The sequence below is a fragment of the Heptranchias perlo genome, chromosome 16 (genome assembly GCF_035084215.1).
Source record: "Heptranchias perlo isolate sHepPer1 chromosome 16, sHepPer1.hap1, whole genome shotgun sequence".
In the NCBI taxonomy this organism is placed as follows: domain Eukaryota; kingdom Metazoa; phylum Chordata; class Chondrichthyes; order Hexanchiformes; family Hexanchidae; genus Heptranchias; species Heptranchias perlo.
The window spans coordinates 44728683-44743694 of NC_090340.1; the positions used below are offsets into that span (position 1 = coordinate 44728683).

General features: G+C 39.2%; 1 protein-coding gene across 1 annotated transcript; it reads left to right on the forward strand.

Annotated features, from left to right (window-relative positions):
• Window positions 1–1436: 1436 nt before the first annotated feature.
• On the forward strand, window positions 1437–14809 carry nob1 (NIN1 (RPN12) binding protein 1 homolog). Its single transcript, XM_067998059.1, has 9 exons — window positions 1437–1544; window positions 2778–2910; window positions 3686–3819; window positions 6121–6192; window positions 9187–9351; window positions 9640–9849; window positions 10952–11049; window positions 12225–12369; window positions 13124–14809. Exons 1-9 carry the CDS (start codon window positions 1461–1463, stop codon window positions 13391–13393), a joined length of 1311 nt encoding a protein of 436 aa, XP_067854160.1. The 5' UTR covers window positions 1437–1460; the 3' UTR covers window positions 13394–14809.
• The last annotated feature ends 203 nt before the right edge of the window (window positions 14810–15012 follow it).

Sequence of the window (15012 nt, forward strand, 5' to 3'; positions counted from 1 at the left end):
CAAATCCCTTTGCTCCTCTACCCCATTTAGACTCTTATTTTCCAAGGAGTATGAGGCCACTTTATTCTTCCTACCAAAATGCACCACCTCACACTTATCTTTATTGAAATTCATTAGCCAATTATATGCCCATTCTGCAAGTTTATTAATGTCTGTATTTTGTCACAGTCCCCCTCAATATTAACTATACCCCTCAATTTGGTGTCATCTGCAAATTTTGAAATTGTACTCTCAATTCCTGAGTCCAAAATCAATTATGTAAATAGTGAACAACAGTGGTCCCAGCACTGATCCTTGTGGAACACCAATTCCCACCTTTTGCCAGTCTGAGTAACTACCTTTAATGTTATAAACTGGATAGCCAGGTGGTGAAGGATAAAATACCAGAACCTAGTCTTCAGTTACTTCCAAGCCTTCATTCACAGAGCACCACATCCTAGCTAAGCTCTCATATATATGGATACAAGAGCATCCCAAATTGATACACACCACCTGAATACAATTAACACTAATTGATATAAATCATGTGGCTACAATTAACATTTAACCCCTACTCTCTGTCTTCGGTTTTGTAGCCAGCTTGCTATCCATTCGGCTACTTGTCCCCTGACTCTATATGCTCTGACCTTACTCATGCGGCCTTTTGAAAATCCAAACATATTCAATCTACTGCATTACCTTTGTCTACCCTTTCTGTTACTTCTTCAAAGAATTCAATAAGGTTGGTTAAGCATAACCTTCCCTTTTGAAAGCCGTGCTGACTATGCTTTATTATATTTTTGGTTTCGAGATGTTTTTCTATTACATCTTTGAGTAAGGACTCCATTATCTTTCCTACCACCGATGTTAAGCTAATTGGTCCATAGTTCCCTGGACTTGTTCTATCTCCCCTTTTTTAAATATAGGAATCACATTAGCTGTCCGCTCGTCCTCTGGCACTATTCCCTTTTCTAATGAAGGTATATATATATATATATATATGTAATAGTGCCTCTGCTATCTCTTCCCTAACTTCTTTTAATATGTGCGGATGCAATCCAGCCAGACCTGGGGTTTTATCCTCTCTAAGTTTGATTAGTTTATCAATTATCTTCCCCCTTTCTATCTTAAATTGCTGTCAACATAACTTCCAAACAGGTGTTAAAAGACCCTTACTGTGCAGTATTTATCGTTTTAATTCGTTAAATAAAGGCATTATTTCTTTATTGAATGAAATTTCCTGGGCACCACATCTTTTTATAAATATTTTTTTGATGCTGTTCACGTTCTTTAGCCAGGTGAAAACAGAGTGTAGAAAATGAGCAGAGCTTGTATGTCACCTGCGACCCTTTAAATCGAGGTACAGTGAATTGCGATAGGTCAGTGTTACACAGTGGGGGTTGTTAGACTTGTTACATCGTCCAATGAGCTGTTAGTTTGCTAACGAGCAGAGCTCTCGCAATGTAGCTGGTGGTTGGATAATGCAAGAGTGGAAGATGGAGAGCACGGTGGTGGAGCATGTTGTAGTAGATTCCGGAGCTTTCTTGAAGAACGCGCCGCTACAGGTTAGGTTGAGTGGAATCATTGTGCGCCCTTTGCAGCAGGGGCAGCAATAACAAGCTTCATTTTGTTGCAAACTGTTTCTTGTGTTTGTTTATCGGGGGCTGGGGGCTCGGGGCTAGGGGCTAGGGCCTGGGTGTAGGACCGAGCAGTCGAGTGCTGACTGAGATCAGTCCCCGTTCTTCGAACGTTGTTGGAAATGTTACAGTGCAGACGTTCCAATCCATTCACTTGATCACGTGTTTTAGACTCAACGCCAGCAACATTGCTCGAATCACGTGTGTATGATCAAAAAGGAGATGGAAATCCTTTTTTTTTGTGACGCTCGTCAAAATTGGTTACAATTTTCATCCACAGTAATTGAGTGTAACTGCACGAATCGTACTTATTAGGTCTAATTGCGCACTTGCTGCTGAGTTTCATACATTTTTGTCAGACACGCGTCACCACCCATCAAGTTCAATATTCTCCTAACCAAACTACTGAGAAATCCACATAATTAGAATTTTTGTTTGCCTGAAATGGAGTGCACACTCTCTCCCCATTGAAGGACACACTTAACTAAGCTTGGAGAACCTCGGTGGAGGTTGACAAGCCATCCTATTTCTCGATCAGTGTATGGGGGAGGGAGGGGGGGATTACTGCAGTTAAGCTTACTGTAAGCTTGTTGCTACTTGTTTGGCTTAGACCATAAGACCTGGTGGGTAGGACATTGGGTTGTAGGATTGTGTGAGAAGAATCCCAGCCCAGAGTGACTGATTTATTTCCTTAGGTTACACTACTAAGCCAGTAGTACTTGAGATGTGCCTAAGTGCTTTACAACCAATGTATAACTTTTGAAATATTTGTTATGTAGGTAAATGTGGAATCTGATTTGTATATAACAAGGCAGCACAAACAGCAAAATAGATAAATGACCAGATAAACTGTGTTTGGTAATAGTTGAGGGAGGAATGTTGGGCTAGGACACTAGGAGAGCTCCTGTCTCATTTTCATAGTGCCATGGGATCTTTTATGTCTACCTGTACCCCATTGTCTGTCTTAATGTATCTCCCTACCTGCAACAAAAATATATATTGAGTTTTAAGTTGACAGAATCCTAAGGAGTTGTTAAACAAGATTGATTATGTATTTTAATTATTTTCTTTCAGGTGTGGGCTAGGAGTTTATCAAACGAACAAAATTTGATTTGAGAGAAAATCAACAAAAGTAATTTTCATTGTTTTTATTTATTTTAGGAGTATGGAAAAAGTGTCTACACAATAAAGGAAGTTGTGAATGAAATACGGGACAAGGAAACTAAGCGAAGGCTGGCAGTTTTGCCATACCAGCTCCATTTCAAAGAACCGTTTCCTGAATATATCCGCCATGGTGAGTTTATCCTCCTAAGTGATTGGCTTGGTTTAAAGTGTAAAAAATATATATATTTTGGTTATAAAACCTTAAATTTTTTTGATAAAACTGATTTTAAAATTCATATTTTTGTTTTTTGGTTTCACTTTTCTAACAAAGTGGATACCATTGTGTAATGAAGGAAAACAAAAGGTATTATAATTACAAGCTCATCAGAAGTGCCCCAAAATGCTTCACATGCAGTGAATTACTTCAGTGAGTCAATTATGTAGGTGAGCACAGCAGTGCCCCACAGTTAACCAATTTCTATAGATTCTTTTGTTTGTGCACTGCCCAGTAAAAATATAGGTTGTTAGCCTGGCTCAGTGGTAGGACTCTTGCCCCTGAGTCAGAAAGTTGTAGATTCAAAGCACGTAATCTAAACATTCCAGTGCTGTATTGAGGGAGTGCTGCATTGTTGGAGGTATTGTCTTTTGGATGAATGTTAAACTGAGGTCCTGTTTAAGTGAACATAAAAGATCCCATGGCACTATTTGATAAAGAGCAGGGGAGTTCTCCTGTGGTTGAGGCCACTCACACCACCAAAACAGATTAATTGGTCATTTGTCTCATTGCTGTTTGTGGAACCTTAGTGTGTGGAAATCGCTTGATGCATTTGCTGACATAACACTTTGAAAATAATTCATGGGGAAGTCCTGAGGATGTGAAAGGTGCTATATAAATGCATGTTTGTTCTTAAAGATCTCTAGATTCAAAGATTCTTTAAAAATTCTTTTTAATATTTTCTTCACAGTAACTGAATTTTCCAAAAAAACTGGAGACTACCCCAGCCTCTCAGCAACTGACATTAAGGTTCTGGCACTAACCTATCAGCTTGAGGCTGAATTTGTGGGAGTTGGCCACTTGAAAAAAGAACCTTCACAAAAAGTAAGTCATTTACCTGATAGAAGTTCTTTTACTCGGCTGTCTGAACAGCAACCATCCTCAGAAGTATGTAGTTGCATGAAAGGAGAAAGGACTGCAGGCATATTTTTGGAGGGTGGTGTGGTTTATCTTCACGAGGACATGGTTACCTTATTGAAAATTTCTATGCAAAAAATCTGTTTATTATTGGTTGTAAATGTCTTAATATTAAATTGTAAACAATTTTACAACACCAAGTTATAGTCCAACAATTTTATTTGAAAATCACAAGCTTTCGGAGGCTTCCTCCTTCCTCAGGTGAATATTAAAGACTGAACATGAATTTGTGCAGAATCTAAATTTTTTGTGATAATATAAAGTGGTCCATTCTGACATGCAGCAAGACCAGGACATATCTAGGCTTAGGCTGATGAATGGCAATTAACATTGTGCCAGGCAATGAACATTTTCAACAAGGAAGTGCCTAATCACCTCCCAATGACATTACCAACATCGTGCCCCCACCATGACCATCCTTGGGCCTCCATTGACCAGAAACTCAATTGGAACAGCCACATAACTGATGTGACTACTAGGGCAGGTCAGAGGCTGGGTATTCTGCTGTGAGTGGCTCACCTCCTGACTCCCCAAAGCCTTTCCACCACCTGCAAGGCACAAGTCAGGAGGATGGTGAAATACTCTCCACTTGCCTGGATGGCTGCAGCTGCAACAGCACTCAAGAAACTGGAGACCATCCAGGACAAAGCAGTCCTCTTAAACTGCACATCATCCTGTAGTCTAAATATTGTCCTCTCCATCACTGGCGTACTGTGGCTGCATTGTGTACAATCTACAGGATGCACTGCCACAAATCGCTACGGCTTCTTTGGCAGCAGCTCCCAAACCCGTGACCTCCACACCTAAGACAAGTGCATGAGAACACCATTATCTCCAAATCACACACCATCCTGACTTGGACATACCCTTCATTGTTGCTGGGTCAAAATACTGGAACTCTTACCTAACGGGGCAGTTAGGGGTGGGTAATAAATTGCTGGCCTTGCCAGCAACACCCACATCCTGAGAATGAATTTTAAAAATCTAGGGAGTTACCTGTGCGTTTGTCTAATTTGGCCCTTGTTGCTGTGATTTATGTATTTAAAATAGTTTTAGAGGCAGCCCAGGACTAGGCTTTTTATATAGAGCTCTCACTGGTACAATAATGTCGTTACGCTCTGTTCCAGTGACTTGAATGCCATTAGTGCTGGGCAGAAGTCTCAATCAACCCCTTCCCAGATTCCTGCCAGTGCTGCTCCATAAGCAGTTTTAAGGAGATGAAATAGGATGATTTAAACAATTTGGCCATTTTTTCCCCTTTACTATCTGTGGACAAGCATCAGTACCTCTCTTGAGCATGAACAAGGGTGGGAATTTTCCATATGAGGAATTACATGTTTGGCTCACAGTACTATGGTGTACCAACATGCTGTACCAGCCTTCTAGGTCATTGATATCTTTATAAATGGCATTCACTTGCCAATCTGAGATCACCAATTGGAAAAGGAAATATTTGGTGGTGCAGGGTTTCAATCAAGTGCTAAATCAAGCAAAATGTAGAGCTGTTTACTGTATTATTTCTGACTGGCTGCACCTGTGAAAACCTATTTCAATTTGCATGGCTATTCTGTTTCTGAGGAGCATATACTGTACAAGAGTAGTTTTAGCAGAACAGTGAGTTATGTTGCATATTTTTGAATAGAGTGGATGTTTGAGTTTATCAAATAGGATCTTATAGGAAAATGACGGGCAGGAAAAGCCCAGATAGTTCATCAAGCCTCCATTCAATGAACTTTGCCCAGTATTTTGAGTACAAATCTGATACCATGGTCTAATACACAAGCTTACATAATCCAGAAACCATTTCCCAAGGGGATTTTTATATCTCTGCTACTGCTGAATTAAAATTGGGCCCAAAACGGAAGGTGTGAAACGGGACCAATAATTGACAGTCACTGGTCCACAGAAAACTGCTTGTTTAAGGTAATACAAATTAACTGTACCATATGCACTCAGCTGTTATGTGGTTTATCAAAATTGGGAAGAAACTTTGTGCCGCTGTATGCTGAGCCCTGTGCAATGAGCATGTTAACATTTCATTGTCATGTTCAGAGGAATCACATTGCCATTCTCACTGCTACAAAATATACACGTCATGTGTCAGTGGTCCAGTGTTCATTTTGTGCAATAGAAATGTTAGGTTGGTGTGTTCAAGTAAAATAAATTATTGATTGTGGAAAATCCAATTTTGTTCTTGTTCTTTGGTAGGTTGAAGTGAGTAGCACTTTAAGACACCCAGAGTCACTGATCAACATAGCAGGCTTTCATCTGTCATCTAAGGTAAATGAAATTTAAAATACATAGTTTGGAACATCGTAACAAATTTACAAATTCTACTTCAAGCAACAACCATTGATAGCTTCAAGCTTTGTATTTACTGAACTCCTAAACTCCATTGTCAAAGTATAGAACAGTAAAGAAAGAACTGTACTCAATGTTATGTGGCAAATTCAACAGCCAATTTGCACACTGCAAGGTTCCATCAACAGCAAATGAGAGAAATGACCAGTTAATCTCTTTTGGTGGTGTTGGCTGAAAATGATGTTGGCCAGAACACTGGGATAAGTAAAAGGGGGTAGTTGAGATACTGGATGGGCTAAAAATTGATTAGAGGAAGTACTAGAAAGGCTGGCTGTACTTAAAATAGATAAGGAACCAGGTCCAGATGGGATGCATCCTAGGTTGCTGAGGGAAGTAAGGGTGGAAATTGTGGCGGTACTGGCCATAATCTTCCAATCCTCCTTAGATAAGGGGGTGGTGCCAGAAGACTGGAGAATTGCAAATGTTATATCCTTGTTCAAAAAAGGGTGTAAGGATAAACCCAGCAACTTCAGGCCAGTCAGTTTAACCTTGTTGGCTGGAAAGCTTTTAGAAATGATAATCTGGGACAAAATTTAATAGTCACTTGGACAAGTGTGGATTAATTAAGGAAAGCCAGCACGGATTTGTTAAAGGCAAATCGTGTTTAACTAACTTTATTTGAGTTTTTTGAGGTAACAGAGAGGGTTGTTGAGGGCAATGCAGTTGATGTGGTGTATATGGACTTTCAAAGGCGTTTGATAAAGTGCCACATAATAGGCTTGTCAGCAAAGTTGAAGCCCATGGAATAAAAGGGGCAGTGGCGGCATGGATATGAAATTGGCTAAGTGGGAGGAAACAAAGTAGTAATTAATTGATATACATTCCTCCAGTCTGAAAAACAATGGTATCTTCCAGGGGTCGTTACTAGGACCACTGCTTTTCTTGATATATAGTAATGACTTGGGGCACAATTTCAAAATTTGCAGGTGACACAAAACTTGGAAGTGTAGCGAACAGTGAGGAGGATAGTGATAGACTTCAAGAAGACATAGACAGGCTGGTGGAATGGGCGGACACGTGGCAGATGAAATTTAACGCAGAGAAGTGCAAAGTGGTACATTTTGGTAGGAAGAATGAGAGGAAATATAAACTAAAGAGTACAATTCTAAAGGGGGTGCAGGAACAGAGGGACGTGTGGGTATATGTGCACAGGTCATTGAAGGTGGCAGACCAGGTTGAGAAAGTGTTTTTTAAAAAAGCATATGGAATCCTGGGCTTTATAAATAGAGGCATAGAGTACAAAAGCAAGGAAGTTATGAACTTTTTTATTAAACACTGGTTTGGCCACAACTGGAGTATTGTCTGGGCACCACTCTTCAGGAAGGATGTGAAGGCCTTAGAGAGGGTGCAGAAAAGATTTACTAGAATGGTTCCAGGGATGAGTGACTTCAGTTACATGGATAGACTGGAGAGTCTGGGATTGTTCTCCTTGGAGCAAAGAAAGTTGAGAGGAGATTTGATGGAGGTGCTCAAAATCATGAGGGGTCTTGACCGAGTAGAGAGAAACTGTTCCCATTGGTGGAAGGGTCGAGAACCAGAGGACACAGATTTAAGGTGATTTGGCAAAAGAACCAAAGGTGACATGAGGAGAAGCTTTTTTTATGCAGCCAGTGGTTATGATCTGAAAGGGTGGCGGAGGCAAATTCAATCGTGGTTTCAAAAGGGAATTGGATAAGTACTTGAAAGGGTAGGGGGGAAATTTGCAGGGCGACGGGGAAAGGGTCGGGGAGTGGGACTAGCTGGATTGCTCTTGCAGAGAGCTGGAACGGGCTGAATGGCCGCCTTCTGTGCTGTAACCATTCTATGATAAATCCATGCTGTTCTTTGGAAAAAGTGCCACGAGTTTTTTAATGTGTATATGTATGTGTATATACACACCCCTGAGCAGACAAGGCCTCAGTTTAACGTCGCACCTAAAAGACGACACATCCTATAGTGCAGCACCCCCTCAGTACTACATTGAAATGTCAGCCTAGGTTTTATGCTCAAATCCAGGAGTGGAGCTCTAATTTAAAGGTTTTAATGTAGGTTTTCCAAATGCGGACTTTCTTCTGGGTTTTGTACCATAGGCAAAACTTACTGGATTAAACTTTTTGAATGCGATGGACCTACATTGTAACATTGAAGTATGTAACTAGGCTATTTAAAATGAGAGTAAAATTGGAACCTGAAAGCAGAAACTGATGTACTCGGGCAAAGAGAAATGAGGGGGAAGAATGAGAACACGACTGCAGTTGATAGTAACATGGTACTAAATCAAGTCAACACTGTTCAGAATTGATTAAGTTAGACCAGATTTAGCTGTGGATTTCTTGCACTAAAACAGTTTTTAATTCTTCCCCTCCCCCCAGCCTAATTAGTAGAAGCACCATGCAGACCAGAAGGTTTTGGTTTGATTCCCAGAGGATGCTGAGTTAGCTGATCTCTACTGGGACAGCAGTAGGGGCACCAGGAAAGGGAAAATTTAGTCAGGCTCACGCTGTGTGTAAAGACAGGATCAGACTTCACTGTGATGTCCTCCACATTCAAATAGCCGGTCTAGATGTGCATATAAAAAATTGCCCTTGGATTGCCAACACGAAAGGGGTCGTCCTCTGGAAAGCATGGAAGAAAATTGGAGGGAGGGGGAAATCATGGAAATGAAATTCCTGGATTGTTAAGAAGTCAAAACTTGAAACTAAAATGTTTTTGTTTGCTTGCTTTCTTTAATTTGGTTCTGAATTTATTTAGACTGAGACAGTTGAGATTAAGTTGATTTGTACATTCAAACAAACCAGTTTCGCTCATCCTGCCTAAATACTACCTGCTGTTAAAACCGTAGTGATTTAGAAACTCTTGTGTTCTGGGCTGTGAAGTTTGTATTAACGTAACAGTTTAAGAAACACTGAAAATCATTCTATTTTTATGCAACAGCATCCAGAGAAAGGTTGCCCAAAGGGAGATTGTGTAGTCCCTTCAGGTTCGGAGGATGCTTGCCATTCTAGCGAGTCGACTGTCGCTGATTTATCAGAATTCAGTGCCTTTCAGTACTGGAGAAACCCACTACCAAGCATTGAAGATGATCTACGAGACTTGTTGGTAAGCAACATGAGTTTTATTCTGATGACTGTTCTGAGGAAAGGTCATCGACCTGAAACATTAACTCTGTTTCTCTGACCTGCTGAGTGTTTGCAGCATTTTCTGTTTTTATTTCATATTTTGCTTTTTGAGTTTTATTCTGTTGCTTAAATAAACAAATGTTAACATTTGTACAAAAACATCAAATACAGGCTAATCTCCAGCTATTGAGAAACAAATCCAGATATTCCAATTATAATACCTCGCTGCCTGCCAGAAACTGATGTGCTAACCTGCCTTACTTAATAGAACAAAGAGAATGTCTGCATTTCAAGTGAGAGACCATTGACTGCTAATCAACACCAAGAAGAGCTGCATGGAAGTGAAGGGGAGGACGAAGATGATGACGGTGGGTGGATAACACCAAGTAACATTCAGCAGATCTTCCAGGATATAGGTTGCTCCAAGACTGTAGCAAATGTCAAAGTTGGTTGTATGACTACAGATTTTGCCATGCAGGTAATAAATTTTGTTTTTCGTGTTAAGTTTTGAACTGTTTGGTAGTTATTTATACTGATGCTTAAAATTCTATTGAAATCTTCATCGTTCCCATATTGTCCCCACAAAAAAAGTAGTAAAATAATTTTGTACCTCACTATTTGAGCTGATTAATATAACCTACCTCCCCGTGACGAGTGAAGATGTCTAGTAGTGAAAGATCTTGTATATGTAATTGATTTTTATTTTACATTGAGAAGCTAAAGTGAAGGGCCAAGGCCCATTAGTGCAAGACACCACTTGGGTTGGAAAAAGAGAAAATGAGGTAAATCAGGAAGTAGCGATTAGGAGCAAATGTTCTTGATTTCATACAGTGAGAACTTAGGCAGGAGGAAGATGATGTAAGGTGTATTTAGAGCTTCGAAAGATCGAGAGAAAAGTTCAGAAGCGCAGTAACTATAGTCAGCTAATAAGATTGAGAAAGATTGCAATAGAGAGCATTTGGAAGCTAGAGGTAAGAGCAATTGCCTAACTGATGACTAGCTTTTTTCTGTATCTTCTCTGGGAGCCTGCTCAGACATGGCAGTAGTATTGGGGTAGAATTGTGCTTACTAGGGAGAGAAGAGTTGTTGAAGGAAGGCACAAAAGAAACTGAGCTGCTTAAAGACAACTTTAACAATGGAGGATTGCAGTAGTTCCACTAGAGACCAAAGGAGAAAATAAGGTTCATTGATGAAGGATTAACGGTGGAGGTATAAACAGTAAAAGTGGTGAAGGAAGACTCGCTGTATTATATACTGCACTGGAGGTTGTAGCTACATGAAATGACTATGTTGCTTATGTTTTAGTTATAGATTTTACACGTTGTGACTACACGTTATTTAGACATGCACTTGTTTCTTGTTTCCTGGCCAACATTTATCCCTCAACCAACATCACTAAAACAGATTCATTTATCTTGTTGCTGTTTATGGGATGATGTGGTGTGCAAACTGGCTGCCATGTTTGCTTACATTACAAAATGACTACACTTAAAGTACTTAATTGGATGTGAAGTGCTTTGGAATGTCCTGAAGTTGTGAAAGGCACTATAAATGCAAGTTTATTTTTTTTCTTTCTTTAGAATGTCCTTATTCAGATGGGGCTTCATGTGATTTCGTTAAATGGAATGCTTATAAGACAAGCAAGAAACTATATTCTGCGTTGTCATGCATGTTTCAAGTAAGTATTGATCAGCTGTACAATGGAACATTTTTGGGAATCTAAAACTAGTGATGTGCATCAAAAACTAGGGAGTTCATGTGGGGTATTGGAGGACAAACACATGCCATACCACCAAAAGCACAAAGTGCAGATGCTGGAAATCTGAAACAAAAACAGAAAATGCTAGAAGCTTTCAATCGGCATCTGTGGAGAGAACAGCAGAGTTAATGTTATGGGTGTGAACCCTTTGTGAAAACTGGACGATATTACAGATGAACAGCATTATAAAAGGAAGGGCGGGGGGGGGGGGGGGGAGAACAGGAACTCACGAAGAGCAATAAATGGCCTATAAAGTGCTTAAGTGGAAAACAGGAGATGGTTAAATGGCTGAAGTGATATTAGCATGAGGTTATAGGCACAATGAGAGAAATTAAAGACATTTCCGAGACATTAAGGGGAGGGTTGAGGCAGGTAGAAATGGAAGCGTGAAAAACTGGCAGGCTTCAGAAGCACAGGAGAAGAAAAAAAATATACTAGAATGTGGTACATTAAACCCCAGTCCATTGTGAATTGAGTTGTTTTAGTGGATTTTTATGCTCATCAAGGCAAAGGACCATATTCTTGGAAACTGAAAACTTGCTGATTTTAGGCATCCAGCAGTTGCTGAGCAAGTATAGCGTAGGTAACTGCAAAGTAAGATACATGCTTCTCTGGTCCATTATTGTGCTTTAGTGCCAAACTCAGAAGAGCACCTCCTAGTTAATATTTTCTACACCAGACATCTTTATTCCCCTCTCAATTATTGTTGACTTGGAGGCAGTTTCAAGATGTGGACTGATGTGCATTGGAAACTAATTTCCCCTTCTTAGTCCAGCAGTGAAGAGACCAATTGTAGTACTCCTACTGCAGCAGAGATAACTAATTGTGCATTGATCTAACCTGAGTCCTCTTGGTCTAAAAACAGAAAATGATGGAAATACTCAGCAAGTCAGGCAGCATCTGTGGAGAAAGAAACTGAGTTAACCAACTTCTTGGTCTGTGTGGCTAAGATGGTAATTTTACCTCTGACCACTGGGGGAACCTGCAGCAGAGAAACTTTAAACCTTCCATAAATCTATCAATAGGAGGGGACGAAGGACAACTGAAATCCAGAGTTGTGTGCTAAACTTACCTCTCTGGTTGGTTTTAACTAGGACTACAACTAACATGAACAAGACATTCTGCCCAAGCTGTGGTAACAGGACACTGAAGAAGGTAGCAGTGACTGTGAATGAGGATGGCAGTCTTCACATGCATTTCTCGCAAAACCCAAAAGTGCTAAACTCACGAGGACTGAGGGTAAGATCGCTGTTTCTATTTTCATTTTTAATCAATGTGAAACTCATTTTTGTGATGTTACACAACTCCTTCTGTTGTATTTATCTCTTTATTGTGAAAACACCCTCTATTACAAAATTGCTTAATAAGTGTATATTGAAAGTGAAGCATAGTGAAACATTTATTTAAGTTACAGCTGGAAAAAATTTAACTCACAGTATTTAAAAAGAATTCTGCTCCCTAAGCAACACATGAGCGTGCAAAACTGGAGTGTTGTACAACAAATTGGTGGGGTGGGGGGATCAGTTCTTTATGATCATTGGGAGGAGCAGCAGGACTCAAGGGTGCAATTGAATTATTATATTCCTTTTTGTAATTCCCTCCGCCTCATTATTTTAATGAGAATAATCTGGAGGGAAACGTTACACATTTACCAGCAGGAAAAAGATGATTTGAATTGCCAGGGTGGGGAGAAGCCAAATAAAGGAAAACTGCATCAGTCTGTATCATATAATCCCTTTAACAATGTGCTGGGATAAATGCTATTGTAGAATGTAGTACAGCTTTGAAGAGAAATAATTGTTTAAAAATTACTAATTAAATGGAAGATTGAGTCTTGCTTCAGGAGGAAAGAAGGTTTCCTTTTTAAGAGTAACATTTTGTTGGTAAACTATAGTTCACCATATTTTTAAAATCTAATTGTGAATCTCACCCTGGCATGAGGTATTCTGAGTCAAATTGTGTTGTCAAATTATTATTTTTTTCCCCCCAATAGTATTCTCTCCCATTACCACATGGTGGGAAACATGGCAGTAATCCACATTTGAGTGAAGACCAGAACTTTCCTCAGCAACGACTGTCCAAAAAGGCTAGGCAGAAAACAAATGTCTTTGACCCAGATTACACTGCCGGGGTTTCCCCATTTGTGGAGAATGACATCTACAGCAGAGCTGCTCACTTAAACATTCGGGACAACAGAATTGGAGCAGGGAGGAGGAGGATGAACCCAAATGCTGTAACAAAAAAATTTGTTAAGAAGAAATAAATGTTTTTTCCCAACTATTACACTCCAGTTTTTCAGTATCTTACTAGGGTTTTTATTTAAAATGTCATGCTGTAAAACTATTATGTAAATTCAATGAGGGTTGTTGAAGAATCTTCTTTATTGAACATCCTTTTTATCAACAATATTGCCTGAAGGGACATGACTCTTGCAATTATTTACCTAGGCTGTTCTAAATCAGTAACCCCATATGTGTATAATGTTTTCTAAAGGAGGTGTATTTATACTTGTGTTGTGGGGGGGGCGGTGAGGTTTAGCAGTCAACACCATCTATGTCTTCAACCACACGCTTCTTCATTTGGAGTACAAATACTCCAGTGGAATTTAACAAACTCTTTAGAGACTGGATTCTCTTTGGCTGCACTCTACAGTGTTTCCAAATGTCAGTATTCTTTGTATTAAATTTATTTGAGATATTCACTAACTTTTTTTCTCACTACTTTGTTTCATCAAACTTTTTTTTAAAAAAAAGTTTCCCCTTTAGACATGTTAATCTGTTCATGACAGCAAAACATTCTTATTAGGTCAGTAACTTCCAAAGTTGATCTCTTGATTGTGTTTTTAAAATTCTATTTGACAAACATTTTTTAAAAAATGCTTAGCATTGATTGGTGCCACTGCATGGGCTGTTTATGGAAGAAGATGCTGAACTAAGATCTTTTTTTAAAAAAACTTTGAGATGGGTAGAAATAACATACCAGCATTTTTTAATGTGTTCTACATTAGGGAAGCATCTTTGTGCACATTACAATAACAGCTGTGTACACATTTTTTAAAATTAACCCCTTATTACAGGAAACATTAAGGCTTTTTACAGAAGTGGGTCTCAGATTTTGCAGCATGCCATAAGACACTCACCTGCTTGCCACATATATAGTTTGATGGATAATGTTAGACTTAACTGTCTTAAATAATCAGAGCTTGTAATTACGTAGAAATCCAATTAGCTAAACAGTTTGCATTTCACAAGCAGTGTCACAGTTCCCCTGGGTTATTGGTGGGCATAAAAAGAGGGTGCATTTTATCAGATTCCACACCTTCATCCCTAAGATTATAAAAATTTAAAAATGGAAAAGTACACTATGTACCTTTGCACAGTAAATACAATAGTTTTAGTAAAATAACAATTACTGGTAAATGTAAGTTAATTTAAATCTAATTTTGCATTTACAATGCAATATTTGTGGGTGATTTCATATTGCTTTGTGATTTTTGCAAATACATTATGAATGCTTTCAATGTGGGGGTGAGTTTTCAAATTAGCTTAAGTAGGTCAATGAAAAGAGATTGTGATTTATACAGCCTGCTAGTTGTATATTGTATCCACTACGTTTTAAACTTAGTTTTGTACCCTGGTATCAGAATTCTGATACATTTTATTAAATTTAGATAAATGTGTTCATGGTTATTGCTTTGACTTCATTTACAGTCATATCCTGGTGTCATTTGGTCTGTTAAAGCTGCTTAACTCAAGTGGCACAGTACATTAGTGCACAGATTTGCTGTGAGACATGGAGTGTTTAAGATTGATAGACACAGCCATAATTCATTTAGGGGGATTATCCATTAGCTGCCATTGCAGTGAATTCCAGGTAATTGGC

What these genes read in the sequence shown, in the direction of transcription:
- nob1 (XM_067998059.1), top strand. Translation starts at nt 1,461, where the DNA reads ATGCAAGAGTGGAAGATGGAGAGCACGGTGGTGGAGCATGTTGTAGTA. An exon ending in GCTTTCATCTGTCATCTAAG is followed by an intron (nt 6,193 to 9,186) that starts GTAAATGAAATT and finishes TTTATGCAACAG; the next exon opens with CATCCAGAGAAAGGTTGCCC. An exon ending in ATGATCTACGAGACTTGTTG is followed by an intron (nt 9,352 to 9,639) that starts GTAAGCAACATG and finishes CTTACTTAATAG; the next exon opens with AACAAAGAGAATGTCTGCAT.